The sequence below is a fragment of the Homalodisca vitripennis genome, chromosome 2, assembly GCF_021130785.1.
Source record: "Homalodisca vitripennis isolate AUS2020 chromosome 2, UT_GWSS_2.1, whole genome shotgun sequence".
Classification (NCBI taxonomy): Eukaryota; Metazoa; Arthropoda; class Insecta; order Hemiptera; family Cicadellidae; genus Homalodisca; species Homalodisca vitripennis.
Window position 1 is genome coordinate 238230168 of NC_060208.1, and position 27332 is coordinate 238257499.

The 27332-nt window shown below is 30.9% G+C and overlaps 1 protein-coding gene across 2 annotated transcripts; it reads right to left on the reverse strand.

Annotated features, from left to right (window-relative positions):
- Window positions 1–703: 703 nt before the first annotated feature.
- On the reverse strand, window positions 704–20773 carry LOC124353408 (hormonally up-regulated neu tumor-associated kinase homolog B-like). 2 transcript variants are annotated; one of them, XM_046803248.1, is made up of 12 exons: window positions 20652–20773; window positions 16769–16935; window positions 11659–11717; window positions 11401–11530; window positions 10206–10360; window positions 9972–10120; window positions 8366–8541; window positions 7584–7697; window positions 3131–3193; window positions 2415–2509; window positions 1937–2016; window positions 704–952 (listed from the first exon to the last, which is right to left on the reverse strand). In XM_046803248.1, the coding sequence occupies exons 1-12, from the start codon at window positions 20655–20657 to the stop codon at window positions 845–847; spliced, it is 1302 nt and encodes a 433-aa protein (XP_046659204.1). In that variant the 5' UTR covers window positions 20658–20773; the 3' UTR covers window positions 704–844. The 2 variants fall into 2 exon arrangements, with proteins under 2 accessions (XP_046659204.1, XP_046659205.1); XM_046803249.1 differs by lacking the exon at window positions 1937–2016.
- Window positions 20774–27332: the final 6559 nt, after the last annotated feature.

Sequence of the window (27332 nt, forward strand, 5' to 3'; positions counted from 1 at the left end):
AACAAAGTGTAACTGAAATCAGAAAAAAATCAAATGGAGTGACACATCTGGTCATTACATTATCTCGTTTGACATGTTTTCATATACTGGAATTTGGCCATTTTTCTGTTTTATTACTTTTGGCTTGTTTACAGGTTCATGTTTTTATTCATAAATAATTTGTTTTATAATAAAAGCAAATTGGGATTAAGAAGGTAGACAAATCAACGTGAGCTTCTTATTTTTACTTTTTAATCTATGGTTCACATTTTGAAAAATGTAAACTGGTTGAAAATCCGAGTTTTTCATAGCAAAAGGTATAAAATAGTGTTATGTTTTGACATTATTTTATTCAAGTGAATTAAGATTATTCATCTTCAGTTCTACTTGACATTGAATAGATAAGTAAGATTGACAAAATAACACATGGGTTAGAACATCAAATTAATTGCAACAATATGTTTCCAACGTTGAGTTTACAAATCTAATCTAATTTTAGGACTTTTTGGACTTTTAGGACATTTTGTGAATGAACTTCCTTTTACTTACTGTTAAATAAAAATCACATTTAACTGAAAGAATTTAAGGACTTAAACTGTTCTCTGTAATAGTCTATAGTTACCTACAGTTATAGTACCATTATCTTATGTACACTACTCGTTTCCAAGGATTTCCTTGTATAGTACATAATTATGTTCCTTATGTAATTAAGAACTCTTTATCATAAAATATGGTATCCGTTTATTTAATAATTTTGAAATAGACATAATTGTTTAATCTGTGACTGGAACAGAATTACCTAACTGTTCGTAGATTAACAACATTTATTAGAGATATGCTAATGATTAGTTACAATAACAATAGTTCAACCTTTGGTGCCACTATGTTGTCCATCTTCCAGTACTTTACAGATAGGAGTTTTTAGTTTCAAGTTAGAAGGCAGTACTGGCTGGTGAAATATTTTGCTCCTTTCCTGAAAAATTATGTTAAAATAAGTGTAGAATAGCTTAAAAGTAACAACGATATAAAGCTGTAGTAAATTATTCATCTTGTCCATCTTCAAAGTGGCACCCAGAGCATTGATGAATGATTTAAATGTCAGTTATTGATAGTTACCTCGAGACGCCAAGAACCCCTGCAATGGTAATTTAACATTCGTTGCACGTTTGAGTGTGAAGAGGCTCTGGCTAGGACCAATTGCAGATATCATTAACCAGATCTAATAGCGTTAGGATAAATTTTTCTCGGGAGAACCGAAGGATAAAGGCACGAGCAGTCATAGAAGTATGAGCCTAGGTAACTGGTCAATCATATTAGACTGTTGGCAAACGTTAGTGTAGGCTATGAGATTCTAGAGGTTAATTGTCCCAGAGATCAAAGTTGTTGTTATGTTTACTCAGAGGGCAGGCAGTATTGTTCAGTAACAGGAAGTTACAAAATGTCAGGACCCTTATACCCTGATCTGGATTATAACGGAAATTTAACTTGAAAATAATCTTATTGTCTCTGTAAATAAACCTTAATGTATTCTTAAGAACAGTAGTGATAATAATAATAGTAGTCTATGCACAGTTAGTAAAACTACCGTGAAGGTTTTAGTGGCTAGTTTACTTTAAGATCATACACATGTGTATCAGACGTGTCTTAAATAATTTCTACATTTCTATTACATGTTTTTACATTTTATCTTTTATATTTATTTTATCTTTGCACATAGTAAATTACAGACCCAATTTTAACTTTCTCACTTAAGAATGTTCTATTTCATAAATTCTGCTAGTAGAGGTTACGTCCAGGTATAACCATTGCTTTTCCTTTTATAAATATACGAAACTTATATGCGTGCAAATAAAAATGTATATTAAATAATATTTTAATGAAATAAAGGAAATACTAGTAGATTTTAAATATCAATTTGTAATAAATACTCTAAATGATGTGGGTAAATTTTGAATACCTTGAATCTGTACCGAGACATCATAACCTCTTGAGAGTATTTACTCGGCAGAGCGTCAAGAGGAGAGTCTACCTTTAATCCTATAATTATATTATTGTTAGTACGCATAAATAAATATATGTAGATTCCTGAGCTCTAATTTGGATCAAAATAAATTTATTTGAAAAATCCATATCTTCATGTCTTCATCTATATTTCATTTACCTACAAAACTTTATCTTACATTATTTTGAAAGGAAGAAATTACAAAAGGAGGACAAATACAAATCTAATACTTTTTGTAAAAAAATATAAATCAGTCAGTGCTGTAATGGGTATCAATGTAGAATAAAATATATTACCTTGAATTTTGATCCAATTCTTTCTTTAGCTCTAACATTAATGGCATTTATAAATCTTATGTTATGTATTTTGTGACATATGAAACTCTACTCTCTTTCTAAAGCTATCCCTAGTGAAAGTAATTATGGTGAATTACCTTTGAATGGACCAATTCGAGGAATTGCAGAACAGTCTCCTCCTGCCATATTGATATCACTGTTGTACATCTTGCGGCTATCACAGCTTCTCTGACTGGAACATACATGAGTCACCGTGAGTGTTCTAAATACTTGTATTACTATCGTTTTGAGAGAGTACTAAATTAAATTTAAAAGATTGCAGTAAAACTTAATTTATACACTTACGCTTTATACTTAATATAACATTTTGTGTATGGCTTACATTATAAAATTTATATTTGATAAACTACTATACATTATATATGTATATATAATATATATATATATATATATATATATATATATATATATATATTAAAACATAAAATCTTTGATTCTAAAAAGTTTTTTCTTTACTAAATGAAGGAAGAAAAAAAAGTTAGAGCCTTTAGCTCAGACTCTTATAGACATTATTCTTAACAAGGGGAAACGACGAATTGAATCAAGTTGAGTATTTTACATCCACTTTGCAGTGGATGTTAATGAATGTAACAGCACTCTTGGGGGTAATTCAACCTTTACTTTTAAGTCGTTAAGGACTAGCCTACTGTTCCCTTAGGCCTTGTCTCCACTTGTCCAATGTGAATACGAGTATTTTTATTGTATAAAACATTGAATTGGTGTTATTATTATTTTAAAAATGAGATATGTACAATCAAATTACAGAGCTTAATCTTATAAATAGTTCACTAACCTAGTTCGTTGCGAGGAAGAAGAAGTTGAGGTATAAATGCTTAGGCGTATTGGCTTCCTTCCCCTGGTGGAAAATATAGAGTAAGGAGCAGCACATAGAACAAAATTATAACTTTGTAATAATGTTATGCTAATTCAACTAGAATTTACTTTTACCGTTTATCTCACCAAAGAGGCAATACTGAGGGAGATATAGAATTGGATTCGTTTATTATATTTAAAACCGAGACGAGCTTTTAGAATTTGTCATATACATTGTAACATATCATGGGAAACAACGTTAAAAATGTCCCTCCTTCTGTTAGATGTCTAACGGCTAAAAAATGTTTCGCCAATGTTGAACGAATAGTCACCAGTCGATTTGCATACATCTTTTCAATCAAACGTTTACTGCCCAAAATAAGTCTTAAATATAATAAATGTTTCACAAATTATGTTATCTCTAGTTTATTGAATAGTAATGCGTAAAAATTATGCACATAAGTTATGAATTTGTAATACATATTTTTATAATTGTATAATTTGCTGTGTTGCTTGCGCACTTCGAACAAACGCGAAAAACGGGATTTTCCCTCTATACTTTTGGCGTGGAAAATTTCATTTACGAACGAGTTCTTCTATATCAATATGTTAAGAATTTCGTTCTCAACAAGATTATTTATTTCTATAATCTCTTTATTGATATATCTTGCGAAGAAAGACTTTCGACGCAACTATTGTTGGCGGAATTTCTTTATAGACGACTAGTTTCACTAGTAACTAGTATTTTGTAGTTTCTCGTATTATTATTAGAGTTTTGTTAGTAGAAAATGACATGAAACTTTTCGTTGTAAAGTTTGCCATTAATTGGGATAGGTATCTCAAGGAATAAGTGAATCGTGTGTTTATTTTGTTAACAAACATTATAATTTCTGGAGGACTATGACCGCCATAGGTGTGCACCGGCAATTGTTTATTCCAAACTTGTATTTGATAATTCTAAGCTTGTGTTTATAAACTATGCGGTGAAAAATGGTTTAATTTGTGATTCATTTATTGCGCAATAGTATAGGCTAGTGACATTCACAAGTCTGTAGGCTAAATTTGAGAAATAAAAGTCTTGATATCTAGGCCTAGGTCTAGTTTACAGGTACTGGTTATTTAACTATTTTTTTATTTATTGAATATTATTGAGTGACCTAGTAAATAATTCAGGTGAAGTTAGACAAATATTATTAGACAGGGAGTTTTTATTATAAAAAATTTTCTTCATTTGAAGCATTTTATATTTTACTATATAGTGTGTTTTATCAACTTTTATTTATTGAAAAACACTTCGGATTTTTCTAACAAAAATATTTACATATAACCTTTTTTCTGAAATTGTATGCTCTACAACATAGAAAAGGTCTCATATTATAATAAGCACAGAAAATATATGTTAGAATGTGAATATTTACGTTGTTTTAAATTCAATATTTTAATATTTACAAAAAAATAAAAGAGTTATTGGAAAATTTAATTTCTTTTATGTTTTTTACAACATTTTGTATATTTTAAAAATGTATAAAAAACATTAAATTCTAAATTTAAAAAGGCTTTACTTGTGGATATTTTTATTTTTATATTTTAACACTTACGATGAAAAACAAACCCCTAAATTGAAGTAAAAAACTTATCAAACAGCATATAAATATTTCCGGTTTCGTACTGAAAAATAAAATATATAATAGGTTTTACTTTACTTCAATAATAAAAATTCTACGTAGGTTTAAATTAAGGTGTGTTTGTCATTATAGGAACTTCAAATGCCAAATCCAGGTTAAATTTAAGCAATATGCTTTAATAATCAAGTATTAAAAATGCTCTATGATGGTTTTGTATTTGTCTATTATTCTAATTATTTTAAATAACAAAATGAAAATATCTTGTCAGAAAATTATTATTGTTTTTATCAAAACAGTTCTTGTCAAGTGGAATTAGTTTATTATTAAAAATGCAAAACAGATTACAGGAATTTACTTTTTAATTATTTAGATACATTTAAACTAATTGTATTAGCGTATTAACACTAAACATGTAATTTGGCTTGATGCAAGCATATCATATAACATTTCTTGGGACTTGTATTTAGTTTCACGTTACTTCACGGAAAAGATACTAAACTGAATTAATTTAAATTCTGTTTTAACTTAGATTAAATAATGGAACAACATAAAGAGTTATTAATATTTAAAACTATTGTTGGCATATCTACTACTGTTAAAAAAATTTATACTTAAAAATAAATACTTGATATATTTGGTAAGTTGCCAGAGATAGTGAATTTTCAACTATTGTTGTTTGTTATTGACGTTGGAAAATTTGAAAGGATGATAGGTGAATTTTAAGCATTTTCCATATTTATATATGTTATATATGTTACAAAATTAGAATAGCCAATATATATAATACTGTTTTAAAGTACTGCAAATTGCAATGATATAGATATCAAACTCTTAGTCTATTTGGTGTAACTGAAAATCTCAATCAGTGTTGCTTTGGGGCTTTTATTTATTGTTACCATGAAACCAAACGTAATCGATCAAACTAACGTGTTTATAACGTATACAGTACTAGACACAGACTTTCTTTGTCAATGTTACGACATTTATACATTTGTAGAAAAAAACAATGGGACGAAGTTGTGCGGAGGAAAATATTTTTCCATAAATTATCCGTCGTCTAGCTATTAAGGGCAAAGTGGACTTAAGGGGCCTTCTTTCACATCAAAAGCAATACAAAATTAAGTAGCTTAAATGGCACGTAGAGCATTTTTTCTTCGGTGGAGGAAACATTGAGTTCAGTGAGGTGATGCCATATTCATAACATTACGGTACAATTTTGATACAAATTGGCATAATTCTTAGGGAGAATACCGACAAAATAGGTGATATGTATTTTTACCTATTTAGACCTATTGCAATGAATGATAAACCAAGAGTACATGAAAGCTCGTAGGACACATGATTGAAGTAAACATGATAAACATGATACGAGATACTACACATGATGACAAATGAAGTACTAAACCGGATATCCTGTTGTGTATATTTTGTAAATATATTTAATCACAATTATTATAAACTTGAACAGTTTGATGTTAGTACATGTATTATGTATGGAAGGCTGAGTTAAAATTTAATTAACTTTTTGTTAAATAGAGATAATATTTATAGGTGGCGTTAGGCGTCTTCTACTGCTATAAGTAAAAATACTTGTGACTTATTTATTACTGAGAGTATAGTGAAATTTGTTCAACAAATTTCTTTTCAATTTTATCAATATTTTTGAAATGTACGAAAAATGTGCAATTTTTTTCTTTTAATAGATGGTTTAAAAAAGTATTTTTTGGAACAATGCTGACAAAAGGTATATTTTTCAATTACAATACTTACCATATTTGTATTCACGTGTTTTATTAAAGCCTAACACAGTAATAAACAACTGTAAATATTTTTATTTAGCTAGTGTAGGATACACATGTACCACAACTACCTCAAAAAAGTCCAAGGCAATAGACCTAATAGTGTTCTAGTGAATGCACCTTTTAAATTAAAAACACTTTTTGCGGAAGAAAGGCAGAAAACCAAGGTAACATCCAGAACTGGCTAAAGCAGGCCATAACCATACTCCTGCTCCTGATTTCTCATGTTCTTTATCAACTTTTTGCCTCTTGACTGATATTTTCTGCATTCCTGCCTTCTTTGTACAAATACTGCTCCTTCGGTTACTTTCCATGATCCGCAATTTAACAAGTTTCTTTAATCATTCTTCACACTATGATCCGGCCTTCATCCCCAACTTTTGAAGAACTTCTTTTACTGCTACATAAGTAGTATGAATCTGCTTCTAAGACACATGTTTCTACAACTTCTTTGCTACAGAATGTAGTTTTTGGCTTCGATTCAGTGCCTCGTTAGTGTTTTGGGTCTTACCATGCAAACATCGGCGCAGAAGAGTAGGTTTAGGTAAGCCTTGATACACAGGTTTTATTATTTCAAGGACAGATGGTGGTAGTTTATTTTATGTTTTTAAACCTAACTAGTATCACAGGGCAGCCAACCTTTGAAACTACTGTACAATTCAGTTACAACTAATATTGAGAAACTATATAACATGTACACTTGAAGACTACTCAGAGCTGCATCTAAAACTTTAAAGCACTCTAGTAAAACTTTTTTTACATAGATATGTGTCTATTATTGAGGTTTGATCATGTTTTAAATATATAAAGAACCATAAAAGTAAAAAAGTATTTTAATTTTATTTTTGTACTTATCCCGATTAACGCCACTTTAAATAGTTTTATTTGCGATTAACGCCAGGGAGGCAATGTATGATGATTTAATTAGCTTGATTTTATATCATTATGTTATATGTAACCGTCTTCTCTTAAAAAGTAAATTACTAGCCAATATAAAATAGATACTTAATTTGCTACTTCATTGAGCTTAGGAGAAGCGCCCACTACGCAGATTTTGTCATTTGATAAGTTGTTCTCGTGGCGTCCTTGTTCCTGTCTTTGATTGAACGTATCAATCAGAGAACTGAAACAAAACATACTATACAGCTTTAATTTATATACATATTTGTATATATAAAGTAGTAATAGAATTATATTATGTTTTAAAATGCATTAAGAAAGAATGTAACATAATATCCTTTCATGTCTACTCTCCTAGTTTCATTCAAATACATAGCCTACATCTCTAATTTTAATATTCAGTTTTATAAGATCAGTCAGAAATTGAACAAACCAGTTGAAATTTAACGAAGTTCTTTTTTGGATTTTTCTGACACAATTATGTATAATTATGAAATACTTACCATGAGTATGGTAGATTTTTTAACACATTCACAACATATACAAAGTACCGTTCGTATATAGTACTTTATGAAAATATTTATTTTATATAGACTGAAAAATGAGGTTATAAAGACAAAACTATTGTTTCATATATTTTAGATTTTAATTGCAATCCTAGATAAGCTCCATGAAATCATTCCAGAATTCTATTAAATATCTTACAATATACACACAGATACACACTTTTGGTGATCTATCTCGGATAAGGATTTATTTATTAATCCTTAATCAATATGCTATCATTATATGTCAAAAAACATACCTAAAGTTACAACCGTTAAACATTTTTTACTTTTAAATATTATTGATTATTACATCAAACTTACGGAAATACGTATTAATACTCACGAAGGTTTAATAGACCTTCTTGTTACAAAGTTCCAGGGATCTTCCACCTTGGGCCGACTCCGTTCGTGTACCATTATGTTGTAAATTCCTGCTACTTCACCAAAGGGTCTGGTCTGTTGCTCAATTCTCAAACTGTCATCACTTATATCTAGCAAGCAACAGACTTTTCTTGAAATCTGGGGGAAAATAAACAAGCTAATTAAAGTTGGAAAATTTAAATTGTTATCAGATTGTTATATTGTTTCTAAATGAAGACTTTTAAAAGGTTACCCTATAAATATATTGTAATTGTGAAAATATAATATTTTCTCATCTTTACGTAAAATTCTTATAAAGAAAACTATTGAAACTCTTCCTGTATGATAAATTGTATAAAAATAAGTGTTGGTACTTCTGGTATTCTGCTCTGTTGTATTGTAAGATAAATGCTGGCATAAGCTAAGATAAACTGCACTTTAGCAAAGAATCATTTATATTTACATCTAGATCACAAGCTCGGTTGTATTTTTCATAACAGATTAAATAGTACAATCAAGTTTCTTAATAATTTACGAAATATATGCTAAACGACAAGGAAACAAAACCACAGGTCAGTAGAAAGTCAGCCAAAGAATACCGAAATACATACGAAACTGATTCTGTTGGTTAATAATTTAGAGCAGTACCTTTTCTGACATCTGAATAGCACAAGTTATACCAGATATTAGCCTATTTACAGTGTTGGTGGAGGTTAAACCTTTATGAGAATATCGGAAAAAAACCGTACCACATAAAATCTTCCAAATACATTCATTATCTTCCAGGAACAAGATACTCTATTTACTGCCTATCGATCTTTTACTTTTAAATAATCTTAGTGATTAATTGGGCGAGAGTTAACGAGGCCTATTTATTACTAGAGGGGATGAATATACGAGATTTCATTTATGTCTATACACTATGTGTATTTTCGTGCCATATTTCAAAAATGAATTGACCTATAATAGCCTATTGAATTATGCATGAGGAACTCTGATTTCAATTATGGTGCATACCACTTCATTGTAATTATTTTTAGTGATTATTTTTATTAAAAGTTTTATGGTAAACATGATGAAAACGAAAAATAAGGAGAATAAATAATTTTTTGTGATAAATTCAGTACACACATAAGACATTTTAATATGTGACAAGTAGTAAATGTAGTACAACTATTCCAACATTTACAACTTCATTTTACGGTGAAATTTTGGGTAGAATTGTATTAATTGAACACTGATATGAAATCATAATTTGAAAGTTTGTATGAAACTTGATTTCTACAGATACAAGAATGAATGCTATGATAGTGCATGTCCAACCATAGAATTTGGATGAGCATCGTTGAAGTCTGTTACTCAAAAGGCTGACACATTTTATCTTTTGTTTACTTGTTAATTTAAACATTTATTTTTTCATAATTGTATGTTGTTTCTTCTATCATTAATGAAATAAACTATGTAGACCTAAAAATTTCCATTAAATCCCATCGAATCCTGTTACGCGACATTTAGTATGGAGTATATCTTGTATATCCCAAATTATAATAATGTCGAGTTACAATTTATACGTGATAGTATTTTATTACTTTCGCAAGATCGTATGCGTCCGGACTGTCGAAGTGAGTAGGGCTCCAGCGGTTATTGTTGGACAACCAAGGATCACCAAGGGCCTCCTTTACGGTCAATCTCTCATCGCGCTGTGGGTTCATTAATCCGTGTAGTAGTGATATAAACTCTGAAAAACACCATTACGAACACGTTATTGTTGTTTTTCTCATGAAGCTTTGCAAAGATAATTTAATGCAATTCCACACTGTCACCTGGGGAGTAACCGGTGATGATGTTGATATGATGTTTGGACAGCCCTGAGTTGATACTCATCAAGAACTTGGTCCTTTTCTCATGAGTTCTCATCAGAGACGACGCATCAGGGAAAGGAAGCTGTCCCACAGCCATTGCGTAGATGGCAACACCTCTGAAACATCAGTGGGACAATCCCAGAGTCACACAGTAGGTTGAATGACAATATTCAAAATGAGACCGTCCTATAGAGGATTATCCAGTGGAAATTCTTAAAATATTTATTTAATTACACATTTTTTGTCAGTACTGATTTTCAAATTACAAGGTGCACCCTTTTCTCCACATTATGGGCTAAGTAATTAGTGACAAATGATTAGTAAATATTTGAAACTTCGCTAACAAGCATGAATTCTTGTTAATAGTGCAATACAGTTTAATATTGAATTTCCTTACGTTATATAATTTTGGAAAACTATTAATAGTGTTCAAATTTAATTCATAAGGAACACCCTTGTATTTGAATTGTTGTATTAATAATTTTAATAAAAATATATTACTTTTAACTAAAGAATTCGTTACTATGGATTATGTTACAAAATAATCCTCCTATTCATTGATTTATAACTAAGAGCCAGAGATATCGAGCTTATACTAATACATTATAAAGTACTAAAAATGTATAAGTGATGCTAATGATGAAAAGAAAATTAGTTTATGTTTGCTTTTGATGATGGAAGGATTGTGGAGAAACTGGATTCTTCCGGTCATTTGCCATGTTCAGTGATCAGTAACACTACGTTTCGCGATGTGCAATCTGATCTCTTCTTCAGGTTAATCTAGTAAATCTATTTCTAGTGTAACTATATGTTATACAAATCGCATCTGATTAAAAGCAATTCTAGTAATTTTTCGGAGCGCCACAGTTAAAGGTTAAGAACGTCCTTGAGTCATGCTCTGTGTTTGTCCTGCGGCGGGAGGACAATTTAGCAATGCAGCATATCTACATACGGAACATGCCTTCAACTGTCTTATACAACATTCAATACAAACCAGTAAGCTGCTATTTCTGCTGTATATAGATTATGGGGATCTCATTTTGGAAGGATTTAAAATTCATATTAATAAGTTGTATTTATTGTAACCTGATATTAAACCCTTATTTATACTTCTGATTGGCTTTTAATATTTTAAAAATCTATTTATAATACATACAGTGCCCACATGTCGACCTCAGGGCCATATTCAGTGCCGGTGACAAAGAGTTCCGGTGCGCTGTACTCAGGAGAACCACACAATGTCTTCAGGGGACTCTCTAATCTCCAGCTGTTACTTAGCCCGAAGTCTGTATACAGAAGTAGTATTGTAAGGGAAAATGTATTATTATAAGTAAGAACGTATGATAGTAATAATAATAATAATTATGGCAAGAAATTGCTTATAATTAAGTTAAGGACTAAATCTTAAACTTACCGACCAGTTTAATATTGTCCTTCCGTGAGTCTAACATAATGTTTTCAAGTTTTAAGTCCCTGTAACAAATATTTTTAAAATACACACAAGAAAATATTGGTAGTAAAATAATAAAGATTAGAATAAAAACATTTTTTCTAATAATTAGTGATATATATATATATATATATATATATATATATATATATATATATATATATATATATATATTGTACATACCATCTTCTAAACGAAATCAGTGCATTTTCCATTTGATATTTCTAGATTACAACCACGCACGTACAATATACCTTTATATTCAGACTAAGCCAAATGGAATGTATATTGCATATGTAATTATTATCTGATTCGAAATAAAATTAAAAACGAAACACATAAGTGACTTGAAGGCTGGTTTAGACATTCATGTGGTTTGTTTTGGTTTTAGAAAAAAGCTATGTGGATATTTTCTGTTTCCTGAGAGAAACATATTTGAAAGGTACTTAGAAATTGTTTAGTAGATATACCTATATTCGTCTGTTCTACTACTATTATAACTAAATAACGTGGAATATTCAAGATGACATTTGAATATATGATATAGTGCCATATTATGTCAGATTATTATACATCTTGTATGATAATTCTTGTCCTCTTCTTGGAACTTAACCTTAATAAGGTATCGTAAAATTAAGCATTATTTATTTAGATCCTAAAATTACTACATCATCGTTTAAACCTGTTCTGACCTGTGATTTATGATCTCTATTAAACATAATAATCTATTTTAGAAAGTAATCAAGTAAAGAAAATAAGGTGCAGAAGATTAGAAGTAGGCACATCAAAACAGAAAACTAGGCTGCGTAAAGAAGTCGAGAGTGGCAAGGATGGGTGACCAGTGGCGTGACACCGCACTGATAACTCTTATCACCAGCATTGAAAGGTGGCCGCCAATAAACTGTAGACTTCTTACACCACCCTCGAGACCTTATTTAACCCTTCTCATTTCCTGATTATTATCGACAGACGAAACTTTGAACCACTGTTAGATTCTATTTGTATGCACACAAGTAATGACAGGTCGTTATAAGGACAGTTAAAATTGTATTATAAATTCATGCTATTATGTTTGAAGTCTTTATTGCTGCAACAAATACAAACGCAGCTGACACCATTTCAGTAATCATGGAGCAGTGGTCAGTTCAACAACGTGATGTTTTTATTGAAGCTTTCTAAAAACTTTGAAAACTATGAGTCCGTGACTAATAGACAATGGTTTATCGTAATAAAGTCCATTTTTGTCATAATGGAGCTGTTTCATTATATTAATACTATTAAAAGTTAGGTGATCAATTTCAGAAATTGTGCTACTGCATTAAAATTGAACTAACCGGTAGGGTCTGTACGAACTCCAGACAATGTTGAAAATGTGCGCTTCTCTGTTCTGCAAAGCCCAAATCGATCAACCCGGAATCAGTCTGTCGCATTAGGAGTTTCAAATACAATTTTACAACGAATTTTATATCGTGATTTGAATTTTCATCTCTTAATATTAGCGGTTACACAAAAACTGAATCCTAATGATTTTGAATCACGTGTTATTTTTATGAAAGACTATTGATTCTCATTAATCATAGAAACATTATGCAGCATTTAATAATGTATGATGAAGTTCATTTTTAGCTTTGTGGTGATGTAAACACACAAAATTACTGGTCAAGAGAGAATCGTAGGTAAATCTATCAACGGTCTCTGCATATTAGCCCATTCATTATGGTTGAAATTGTATAGACATACCATTTCAAGTTTTTTGCAACGTAGCATGGCTTACCCGGTGTCCAGATTTTATTGATTGCGATTTTCGATTGCGGGGTTGCATTAAGAGCACAGTTTTTGTTACGAAACCTCACACCATTGCTGATTTAAAGAACTACATAAGAAATGAGATTGCTGCAATACCAATATCCATGGTACGCCGAATAACGGTGAATTTTCAGAAAATTTAGACATGTGTGGATGTTGGTGAGGAGTAACGTTATATACCATAAATTAAAATAGCGTAGCTGTGTACATAATTTTACTACTTTAATAAATTTTAAATATTATTATGTATGGTTAATTATTTCCGAAAACTGTCAGGTTATTTTTTGGACCACTAAATATAATGTATCGACCATATTCTAGGAAATCTATTCCTACATATATATTTAATTGTTTCAAATTAATACCAGTTGTACGTGTAGTCTTTGTTAAAGATCGGAACATAGTTTACAACTTGTACAGCGTACAGCCTAAATGCAGACTTTAATAAGCTCCCCTCGCAAAGAAGGGTTGCGTATGCTAATGGTCCAATTACAGGGGTCTCAGATCAGAGAATGCTGCGGGCCAAACGAACAAACGAGTCCCCGAAACCGTTATTTCCTGGCTGTGTTGTAATTGGCCCACAATGTCATTCGATACTCGAGTCAATTAAGGGAGGGACTTACCAGGCCATTTAATTGCATTACTGCCTTGTCCCGTTCCATAGTCAGCTCAGATATGTTTTGTCAGAAAATGATACCCCTGCTAAAAGTTTTAGGGCTTAATTTCTTTTTGTAAGCTGCTACAGTTTTGTTAATTGACAGTATATATTAGTCCCGTTAATGGTTTAGTTAAATTAATTAATATTTTACTTGTATTAAATTGTCTAATTACTTGTTTCATTACCTAAAATTACCTCATTACCTCATTCATTATGGTTGTTAAGTTTGTTATTTTTTATTTGTCCACAGCAATCGTAGGTACGGTAATATTTAAAATAATATTAAAATCAGACCCACGGAATATTTCAGAAAATTATTAAATGAACATTTTACACTAAATATGTGAAACATGACAGAAGGAATTTTCATATTTTTGTTTATAGAAAATTGTGTTTACTAAAATGACATTTCAAATCAAATGAAAAATCATTACGAATCAAATCCTATTTGTTAAAACAATTTAAATTAATATATGTTATTTCCTTAAATAATAGTTTATTTTAAAACAAAGTAATGTCTTGACTTCCCATAATATTATTGTTGATATAACTCTATATAGAGAGAAATTATGTAAATCCACTTTAGTCTGGATATAAAATTATTACATCATATTTTAAATACCGTACCTACATATCATTCCTTGCGAAAAAAATTTAATTTTCTTGTACTCAGGTAAATATTTCCACAACGTTGCGACGCAACCAAACCACAATAAAAACTATTGCATGTTGCTAAATTTGTACCGCCCTCATTTACTGTACGGTATTGCGTTTTTCATACCCACTTCTAGTATGTAGTTGTATCAAATAATTGAACATTTTGTACTTAACCGAACTTTTTAAATTCCGTTTATTATCTAAATGAGTGTCATATTTATTTTGCTTTAAAAATATTGAGTTTTATTATTGAGGTCCATCTTATGAATATTATTTATTTGAAACAGTAGATCTCGAGATTTAGCGAATGTGATAGGCTATATACCAATGTAGGGTATCACCTGGACAACATATTATTATTATATTAACAGTTTATGGTTACCCTCTACTAGACACAGTCAGAATGATGTATCTAAATGGATACATGCTCTGTAAAGAGTTGAAGCACATTATCCTTACAATATTCAATCGGTTTAAAATTTTCAGAACCATTCATTAGTAACATCGCATCAGAAATATATTGTCATTATGTCATTAGACACATCTGACGTTAGTCTCTTCTATCTGACGTGTTTTCTATAATATGCACCTTCAAGAATTAAGAAGTCTTTATGATTATTTCATATACTATGAGGTAAAAATACCTTTGCTTTCTTACATTAGTTCAGGTATTTCATAGAAATTACTATTAACAATTTTAGCTTTTTGTTGCTTAAAGTTCATTATTGCATGACCAGTCGTTTTATTGCAGTATTTTGTAACTGAAGAAGAGGGTAAATTTCGAATACTTTATTTTTATTTATTTATTTATTTATTATAAGCTTCACATAGGTTTATAATTTTCAGCATTGCTAAAGATAAACATATGAATTGTCAATGTTAAAAATAAACTAAACTAATAAATTAACCTAAACTAATCAAGAAACAGTTACATATATGCAAAGCTTAATAAACTTGGTCAAAAAATTCAATAATAGGGACTAGTAAACAACTTTTATTCATTTAAGTATTCATTAACTGAATAGTATGCCCGGTTAATGAGGTAGCATTTTAGGGAGGTTTTAAATGCGTTTATGGAATTCTCCTTCTTTAGATTTGGAGGTAATTTATTATATATTTTAAGAGCTGAATAATAAGGACCCTGCTCGAATAGTTTTAATCTGTGTATGGGGTATTGTAAGGGTTGATTTCTGATGTTATGATGGTGTAATACTTGATTTTTTTGATACTTACGATACTTACGATTCTTATCAAACAAAAAACAACATAAAACGGCCGCCATTGAGATTGGTATTACGTCTTGATAATACATGGCATATATTGCCCATGTCACTTTATGGCAATAACCGTTTTTCTTAGAAAAGATAAGATTTTATATGTTGGGTGATGGAATATACTTGAGAAGAAATAATTTTATATGTCATGGTTAAGTATTTTAAATACAATTTAAATAGGTTTATTGTACTGTAGTAGATTGAAGATTATGTGCTCATATACTAGCAAAATTTGTAATAAAATTTTTGAGTGTTTTAGTCAGTCATATAGGTCAATCTTCGTTCGGTTCATCAGTTATTTATATTTTTTTTACATTTTATTTTTTTCAGATTGTGTATAACGCCGTATTTATAAATTTACGATAAAAAATATGGCATAATACTAACAAATATATTAATTGAGAAATCTAACAATACAAAGGTTACATTACATGTAAGACATTGCAAAAATAAATACTATACAACATATTATCTATTAATAATAACAAATATTTACAAAGCCGGTCCGGGCTGGGCAGGTCGCAGTGGGTGGGTGTCCATTTGATTGCGTGTATTCCGACCTCACAAAAAGGCCGGCGTCGTGCCTTACTGTGATAAAATAGTGTGCTAGGCACAGACCTAACATTGTAAACTGTTACACAGATAGCAGTTTACAATGCTTTACGTAATAATATAATACCTGTGGACGATGCCCTTGCCATGAAGATACCCCAGAGCTGCTGCGATCTGCCGGCTCAGTTTTCTGTTAGTCTTCTCATCCAGCTGCTTGTTCCTCTGCTGTTGCAAATACGAGCAGAGGTTACCACCCCTCACTATCTCAGCTACGAGGTAGTAGTAGTTTCCGTACTGCACAATTTACCATTCAAATAAAAATTATTATATTATTAGTTTTTAACCATGTAGTAAAACGTAAATTAGTTTAGGTTTCGTGTGTGTTTGTGCGACAGTAAAACCAATTGTCAATGGCCCACCAAATACGGGGCCTTATTCGAATATTATAGTTCTCCGTCCATGTGAGCATTAACTCATAATAGTACTTGCCTCAAGACTTAGTACCAGATCTATCCTAGTCCACGAATGAAACTTTTAATTTGGGGTCAAAAGGTAAAAGGACAGTCCGTTTATCCATCTGTCCGTCTGCGCGATAACCATTTATTTACTTTCGATACTGCACTGTATCATTTTTATTTGGATTTAGAATCATTACTATAGGAATTTAAATTAATAGTTGAAGGTAATGTTTATGGAAACCCCACTCCATATAACAGCTAGGGCTTTTTTGGTTGACTTACTTCTGTTAACTAACTATGACATGTATTTTTAAAACTAAACGTTATAAATATCACTATACAGAAAACAAGACTTAGTATTATAAAATGATCTTAAAGTAACCATGAATCATTTTCAGAGTTCATTATTTATTAATGTTTTGAAAACAATTTTTTATTGTAATTATAATTTTATTGTAATCCAACATTTTTTAGACTAAACGGTTAGTTTGGTGACCACCTTCGAAAACCATTAATGTATAGCTAAAAAGTGTAATATTAAAATCCTTTATTATGCATCAATAAAATGGTATCTACTTGAACTCTGCGGTAAGCAAAGATTGATCTCAATGTGATCGTTGGGCCTAGAAAATCCTCATTAATCGAACAATAATTCGTTGAACACTTTCAAGATATATTAACAAAAATAATGGGATTCAACCACGAACCATAAACGTTCTTTGAAGTACAATGTGTTTTCATTGAACCGCACGTTTTCATGTAATTTTTTGCTTTAATGTAAATTTGGTGTTTCTGAAATACGCCCTCCTCACAGCGTATAACCCTTACGCGAAAGTATAAGCTTGTTATTATAAGCCTCTATTAGACAGCCCTAAGTAGATTGTTAAGGCTGATGTTGTTGACGTGCTCAGCAATAAGGAGCTAAGTATGCTCATTTTCTTCCCCAATATTTATAATGACGATTTTGATAACGGCGGTCGATACGTCTGATACTTTGTTGACTATCCTTTGGCGGCTGACGTACACGAAAACTTTTGGTAAATATTTTATTATTTCCTCGATACCGTCCCAGCTCTCATCCCCTCTTGATTGCCAACCCTTTACTTTAGTACACGAATGTCTGTTTGTTCAGGACCTTAAGTGAACATTAATTGGACAGTATACCTCATTATCATTCTAAAAGAAAATAGAATTTTTAAAAATCATAAGAATTAGTACGTCAAAACTTTTTTTGCTAAAAATCTATGAAGACACTGATTCTCTCCCAATAGACTGATAGAACGCATTAGACCTAGCGTTAGTAAATAGATAAAATATGGATTTTCTGTATATTCTAAAGAAAATAAAAGAATTTATATTGCAGAAATACCCAATTTCAGTTGCCTATAACAACTACGCTTTCAAATTAATGTTAGTTATTTATAAAACGGATCGACAAGTTTTATACTGTTTCCCACACGGGCCATCGTATTAAATCTTGCTTAAACAAATAAATTTTACGTGTTACAGTTTTACTTAGACATAGTCGCTGATTTATAGAAAATATCTTAGTAGAGGACTTGGGAATGTTTTTTCTTCAAATATTACCGTCAATCAGACAAAAAAAAAATAATTTGCCACTATTATAAGCGGAAAGTAGAGATTTCTATTTCCCTACAGTACAACATGGCAGCTCATTGAAATTAGTTAAGCTGAAAGCATGGATTGTCCTGCTCAACCTTCAACGAAAAAGATAGAAAAATGAAACTCATTACACTCCTCTAGGAACCAAAAGCGAACCATTTCCCCAAAATGGGCTTGTGAAACGTTAGATATTTTAGAATTCCTGATTTAGATACAGGGTTTCGATTGGGATAAGTGTCATTCAATAAATTCTTACTTCATCATAAGATCTCTCCGGTCTCCGTAGCCTCGCATCATCAGGATCATAATACGCTCTTGTTAACTTGAACACTCCATTTCAACGCAAAGCATCACAAAAAACATTTTAACTTTGTTAATTCCAATGAGAAAGTGAACATGAACCCGACTTCCTCAAAACGGATAATATAAGAGAGGCCTGTTTTGTAGCAGGTGAGTTTGTAAAGAATTGGTTGTATATTGAAGTTATTTACCTTCTGAATGCATATGTTCATTACCTCAATTAATTTTAAATACATTTCAATGACAATTTCTACTGGGTTTAGATAGAAACCTCTGGTTCCACTGTTATTCTTTTATCAAGACCTTGCAAATAAATAAAGTTTTTATTTAATAGATCTTTACATTTAAAAATGGTACCTATTTACAAACTATTAGCTCCTTTTCCCAAAATCCCATTCTGGGGAAATGGACAAAGTTTCAACAGTGATTAAAAAGATCACTTATATTTCCTTGAGATATTTCCATCCCTCCATCTTTATCCAACAAAAACTAAACAGAGTGTATCCATACTTTTAACTCACTGTATATTAGTATCAGCGTATACAAGCCGCGTGAATTTATGCACTATTTAGAATTTGAGGATCAAATAATAGGTGGATATAAAATATAAAAATAAAGAATTAGTTATTTATAGTTTTTTAATCTTATGTGATCATCCACAAACACAAATGCACCAACGAATGTTTTTCAAGTCCTTGCTAATCATTAAAATGATAGGCACCCACATAGACGAAACATAAACGAGTTTTGGTTGTGAGAAGAAATATTATCTGAACTGATGTGAGGAACAATTGCCTCGAATTGGTGAACAATGGTTCGGCAATATCGAAAACAAAGTGCTCTACGAAATACCTGTCGATATTTTATTGACTAATACCCAGTGGATGATAAACTGTGTCTCCGAACCTAACTCATTCTACTGACAATTTTCATGGCCATTTCAGAAGACAAACTCACACATAAAGTAAATTGGACAAAGCCTCTCTCTTGTTTTCACCGCCTTACTGTGTGTTGAACGTTCACAAACAACAAACCCTTAGCGTTCTTTGTGTTTGTTGTGACGTGCGTAAATTTAAATTATGATGAGCTGCATCACTGAAAACTTTCTTAACTTGATAAGTAAAATGTTCAGAACATTTCGTTTGCATTGGTGCTGAGATAAAATAATTATTTTTATCTCGATTATAAAATTAATCAAAATAATCAAATATTTACTTAAAATATAAAATCCTTCTTTATTATTAATAAATATGAGATTTTTTTCAAATTTAAAATATGCCATAATTTCATGTAAACATTAAGGATATCTAAAGTATGCATATTCTTTTTAACTGAGCAAACGAATGCTTATTTTGAAGAACTTCCGAAATCGTATTTTTAGGTCGGTTTTGAAACATTTGGAAAAAGATTTGAAAATTTTATAGAGCTAAAAGGAGATTACGTTGATAAATAAAAACAATTTCCCGAAACAATAGTTTTTATATCTCTTTCTAACGACTTATTAAACGACCCTTCGCACTTATAAAACCTTCGCAGCTGTTAGTTACTCTGAATCTCTTACAGTTATGGATTTCTGAGGCAGTGATATAAACATTTTTCTTCAGATTTTAATGTATGACTATTTCTTACCATCATTGTCTCAAAGAGTCGCAGGATATTAGGATGCGTCAGCTGGTGCAATACACTTGCCTCTCTCTTTAAGTGTTTTAAAACGTAGGCGTTACACTTCAGAAGATTGATGTTTTTCACAGAAACCTGCACAGTATATAAATACAGTTAATTAAATAATACCAAAGGTAACATAACTACATTTTACAATAATAAACATCGCATAGTAAAGCTTAGTAAAATACATGCTAAGCATTATATTAATAGCGAAATCCGTAGTATTGTCCGTCAAGCAGATTTTAATATTTACCTTACACCATGCATAGTTGAGGGAATTTCTATTTTTGGGGATATTATTTGCTTCATATTAGGTATTAACCCATTTTGGGTTTGGAAATATCACGCTTTTAAATAAAACAAAGATAATACATAGTCTGTTTGACAGAAAACTACCTGCTCGTTTTCTGCTTTAGTAATGTGAGTACTGCTTTAGTACTTCCAAAAATATGATCACTATTAAGAACCGTAGGAAACCGAAAAATATTAACACTCATTATATACTTTGTATAAACTATGTCGTCGACGTTGATAATTTGAAAGGATAACGTTATTTCGGACGCTTTTCAATTGTTATGTCTTACACAAATATAACTTCAAAGACTACAATTGATTCAAAGGACAAAACCTGAAATGCGAACGAATCTAAGCATTGGTATATCACGCAATACCAAACAGTGTTTGACTATAGATTCACAAAATTCAAACTTGACAACAGAACATGTGTGAACACACACAGCCGAGCTGGAAAAAGTAGCAGGGTGGTGCAACGATACGCTTTGTGCTTCTTATGACTTTTGAAGTATATAATCGTTTAGTTGCTTAACGAACGATATTTTTTCTGTACTCAAGTTACATAAATTATTACTGTATTTTACTGTTTTTTTTTTTTTTTTTTTTACTTTTAGCTAATTGCTAAAGGTTATTATGCTTCTGAGGAAAAGGTAATTCAGAAAATATGTTTGCAATTATATTGTACTAATAGTAAAGACAAACATTTAGAAAAAATCAAATGATCTATGACCAATGGCCATATAGTCTTCTATAACAATGTATTTCGATTTTACACTTCTACTTTAAGAATATACACAGTCTAACCTTAAAAGGCAATTGTGAAAAAACATTGTCCAGCGCTTACAATGGGGGGAAAATAGACGAATTTCTCTAAGCTGCCAACCAAGCAACTTTATTGCCAATCATAATAACGATCTGAACAGCTAAAGTCACGTCTCACAACGTTTCAGCCCTCACTAAACGTACATTTCGTATGTGTTTCCGGTTCTTGAACGTTTACTATATCTGGGATGGTGCTTGTTAACTTTATACTAATATATACTAGCGGTTATACACCAGCTATAATCCACAACTTATAAGCTTTCATTTTACAAGACATAAGGACAGAACTACGACATAAAGCTTTCAGTAACTTATCATCACTTTATAAACTTCTTATATATATACAGGGTGGTTATAAATTATTGTACACATTTTAAGATTGAAGAAATAAATAACCAATCAACTTAAAAACATGGGAATTGTTTTATTAAATTGTAAATTTAAAACAGTTTTATATACTGACTGAAAATTAATAATTGTACACATTACAATAATTATAAAAAGTAGTTATAAAAAGAAAGTAAAAATGTCACTTAAACTGTGGGTGTAAGGTATGATTCTTCCTAATGACTTGTGTTGTGACATAGTCAGCTGGTCAACAATGGATCTTTCCACACCAGCTGTTAATTACAGTTGACTAAACAAACACTAAACTAACCTCAGTATCAAAATGGCTAGTGTGCAAGAAAAAGCAAGGTGTGTTCTTTGGTTTCATGAAAGCAGATCTGTAATAACTGTTCAAAGAAGGTTTCGTTTAGAGTATGGCCGCAATCCTCCGAGTAACAATTCTATAAAACGCTGGTATAGGCAGTTTGAACAGACGGGAAGTGTCCAACATAGAAAAGGTGCTGGTAGACCTCCAGTTTCTGAAGCTATTGTTGATCAAGTAAGAGAATTGTTTACGAGGAGCCCTGGTAAGTCTACTCGGCGTGCAAGTTTGGAATTAGGATTACCTCGATCAACAGTCTTAAAAATTTTGCACAAACACCTTAAGCTCCATCCATACAAAATTCAGTTATTAAATGAACTAAAACCTAACGATAAACCTCGACGCTACGATTTTGCTGTTAGATTACTTGACCTCGAAGAACAAACAATAAACATTGGAGAAAGCAATTTCTTGAAAAAAGTAATTTTTTCTGATGAAGCAACCTTTTATGTTTCTGGTAAGGTGAATAGACACAATTGTAGGATTTGGGGTACTGAAAATCCTCATAATGTTCGAAAACAAGAAAGAGACAGCCCTAAAATAAACGTTTGGTGTGCATTGGCTATAGATGAAGTGATAGGACCCTTTTTCTTCGCAGAACCGACAGTCACTAAAGAGGTATACCTCGACATGCTTGAACTTTTTGCAATACCGCAAATTGAGCATAGACAACCAAATGTTTACTGGCAGCAAGATGGTGCCCTCCACACTGGGGTAAGATAGTACGTGACTACCTAAATGACACGTTTCCTGGTCGTTGGATTTGACGGGATGGTCCAATTCCTTGGCCTCCATGTTCCCCAGATATTACACCCTTAGACTTTTTTTGTGGGGCTATGTCAAGGACAGAGTCTTCGCCAAAAAAGTTCAAGATATTGAGGAACTCAAGAATAGAATTCGAGAGGTTATTGGAAGCATAACTCCAGCAATGCTCAGAAACACATGGTGTGAGGTTGAATTTAGACTACAAACTTTGCGGCGTGCAAACCTCGGAGAGCACGTGGAATTAGTTTAGTTTCCTTGTAAAAGTATGAGTAACAGTAATCTTTTTGTCCTTCATTGGTATTTAAACTGTTTTAAATTTGCTATTTAATAAAACAATTTCCATGTTTTTAATTTGATTGGTTATTTATTTATTCAATATTAAAATGTGTACAATAATTTATAACCACCCTGTATACCATGTATGCGATTTCGTAAAATGTTTCTGTTTATAACAAAATTTACCTCTTTTCAAATCAGAAATTTTACAACATACATGACCGCTAGTTTCTTGGTTTCTTATTATACCTAAATTGTCCATATAGCTATCTGCAATTGAATAAAAACGTTGAATGCACCGACAGTTTTAGGGTCATTGGTCACTATTGACAAAAATTGCTTGTAAGTATAAAAACTTCTGCTCATTATTTGTTATTGCCTCAAGATTTAACCGGAAAGGATTACCTCTTCTCTTAATCAAAATCTTACTTGTGGCAATTGTATTTTTATGTCATTTTTAGATGGTACATTAAATTATGAGTTGTGAGGAAACTTTCACGTTAATAATGTGACCGTCATGTGGACACCATGTAAAACGTTTTTATACAAAAATATAGGATATTCGTTAAAACAATGTTAAAACGATAATGCTTCCTCCAAATGGTAAGTTGACATTTAAAATCATACTATCCCAATAAACACAAACAAATAACAAAACAGTCTCAAACCCAAAACAAGAATTTTTTATAAGAATCGTTGTAGTCCTAAATGCCAATACGATGTATGTATGACTCATCATTTCAATTATTTCTTCATTTATAAGCCTTTAAAGACATTTTTGTTTAGAAATTTTCAAAATTGTGTTACTAGCCAAAAGGCTTTGAGGTAAAAACATTCTGTATATTAATAGTACAGTTGTTTTTTGGTGACTTAAAGATTAACTGAGTGGGGAAGTCCCATATAACCATGTTTTAAAGCCATGAAGTTTATGCAATTTATGAAAAATTTTAAATGCTAAGTTTTACGAAATAAAACGTAGTTTAATTGAATTGACCTTGCATTAGTAGCCTATAATTGATATTTAATACTTTGATAATTTACCTTAAAATAGATGCAAATAGATATACTGTGCTATTTACAAACATTTTTAAAACTGAACGAAGAGGACACTAAGAGACAGTAATGTTGCATTTATCTAGGGAAAAATGGAACTCTATTACAATACTCATCAGCGTTAGAGTTGCAATTTTGTGAAAATGTCAATTTGAATCTGTTACTAACAGCCTATTCATAACGCCACTTTGTTTTGCTTCTTAATGAATAATAAAACATCGTTTTTAATTTCAAAGAAATATTTGTTATAATTTAATATAAAATGTATATCCCTTTCCTATTTTAAGCCAGAACAACTATTAAGTAAGTAAAATAATTATCAGCTTCATACGTTTTTGAATAGGAAAGTGAAATTGAATTAACTATGTATTTAATGTTATTTTACGCATCTCACCTCTCATACTACTATATATAAAAGAGGATCTTTGTATAATGACATTGACAGACTCAGAAACTATTTGAACGATCATTATGATAATTTGTATGTAAGTGTATTTTTCCATGGAGATTGCTTTTATGCTATGCCCAATTGATGCAATCCACCACCAGGCGGCGGCGCTGCAAAAGATAAAAGTATTCAAAGCGCCTACACATTAAACTGCAACTACGAGCAGTTACGTATATTAAACAGCCAAACACTACTTAAGGCACTAAGTTATTTTGTATATTTGATATTAAAATAAATGTCTAGTTAAACTTTTACTTCTTATTGGAATACACTGCTTTGTAATAATTGATGAACGAAAAGTCACAATTCTCCAATAATTTTATTTTTAATACACGAGGCCTTTCAGCATCAAAGAGTGTTTATAATAAAGTACATACATGTACGTGTACAACGGCTAAAACATACGCTCTTGACAAATTTTCTTGATCATGGCAATAAGGCAAACTCCACATCTTTATTGGAAATATAACTCACTTGAACCAGAAGTGCTCATACAGCTGTGTGAAGCCGTAGGAAACAGTTAGTACAGCTATAAGTAACGCTGTGTAAAGAACTATACAACTGTTGGCAGTTACAATTAAACCTGGTTTGAACGAAATGCTGTTGTGAGGTTAACCTATGTTGTGCGCAAAAGATTGACTCCACGAGAGTAAAGTAGTTCTGACAGTAAGAGCTCCAGTCAGAACATCCGCCTCCCGCCCGCTGTTCAAAAGCTCTGATTTACATAATGAAACCTATGAATAAAACAAACTGTGTTTGTTAGCAAACTTTATGACATATCTGGAAGTTTTGTTATTTCATTATTTAACTTTTGGCGTTATACTTGGTGAATTGAATTTACTTCATTTTAATTAAATAAAATGAAACCTTTTGTGACAAGTGGTTGAATTACACCTTGAATGTTTCTAAAAATAATAAAACTATTTGAAACATGTAGTTTATTCTAAATTCACGTTTAACAACATTTTTAAAATTTTCTAACAAATACTTACCACTAAAATAAAAAAAAAAAAACGATACGTTACCAAGCTTTTACAATATTTTGAGTAATGTGCATTAGATTCTACTAAACGATGTGCGAAGAAAACCCAAATTTATCTCATATATTTAGGTTATACTATTTCGTTGTCTATTCTGGAATTATACTCAAATTAATTTTTTTACTTATCTTTATGTGGTTGTATAGCCGAAAAAAGTTAAAATTTACTCAAGCTGTAATATAATTGTGAACAAAATGTTACCCATGTACTCTTTAGATTACAGACGTTCTCTTACATCTATTGCTATTAACGATATAAATAACTTATTATTCAGTTATTGTTATTTGCCTAGTGAGTAAACTAGCCTCCTTATTTTGTTTTATTTATTCGTATAATAAAATTTTAAATTTATATTGTCCATTAACGAATACATTAAAGGAAAGTTTTGTTACTGTATATTAGTTAACGTAACTCAATAGTACATTGACAAGAAGCGCAATCCCGAAGGCATTATTTAAGATACCTCTTAATTTTGAAGGTGATTGAACATAGTTTGATAAAGAGCCAAAAACTAAAATGTAAAAAAACAGCTATTGCATTCGTATTTATTAGTTTTAGTACTTTTCATAATATCAGTCTGAAGTACGATACAAATATATTACAACATAGAGCATTTTTAATATACAGCACTTTTTAGATATAACTCTTAATATTGTAATATTACACATTTAAACAACGATCTTTATTATATGAAAAATTAATAGGAAATTTACGAGTTTGAGCATAATATTTTGATTCCATTCTTTTCATTCATAAATCCCTAACAATATGTAGTTATTTAAATTCTTTTCATTGATTGGCGACCTCTTAGTTAGCATGGTCCATTCGCCTTTTACCCTCCGAAATTATATTGTTTTGAAACATCTATTATACGTCAATCCGTAAACCCAAAAAATTTAATTACAACTACGTTTTTAAGAAGAAAACTGGGTATTTAAGTTACAAACTTGGATACTTATTTTTGTTACGATTTTTCCACTTAGTCGAGGGGATTTAAAGACATGACATCAAAATGTGGATAGGACACAACATCATAAAGGTACACAATAGCTTATTACAAATTATTGGAAAAAGAAACCGCCGTGAAAAGAACCTTTACCTTGAAAAATGTTTTCGTGGGTCTTATTTCAAAAGGATCTTTCCAGTATGACCTAAAAAGTACAAGAAGAATAAATAGCAAGATAGACTTGTATTGTAATGTGTACATATGGATAAGTTGAATTATCTTGAACGTATTT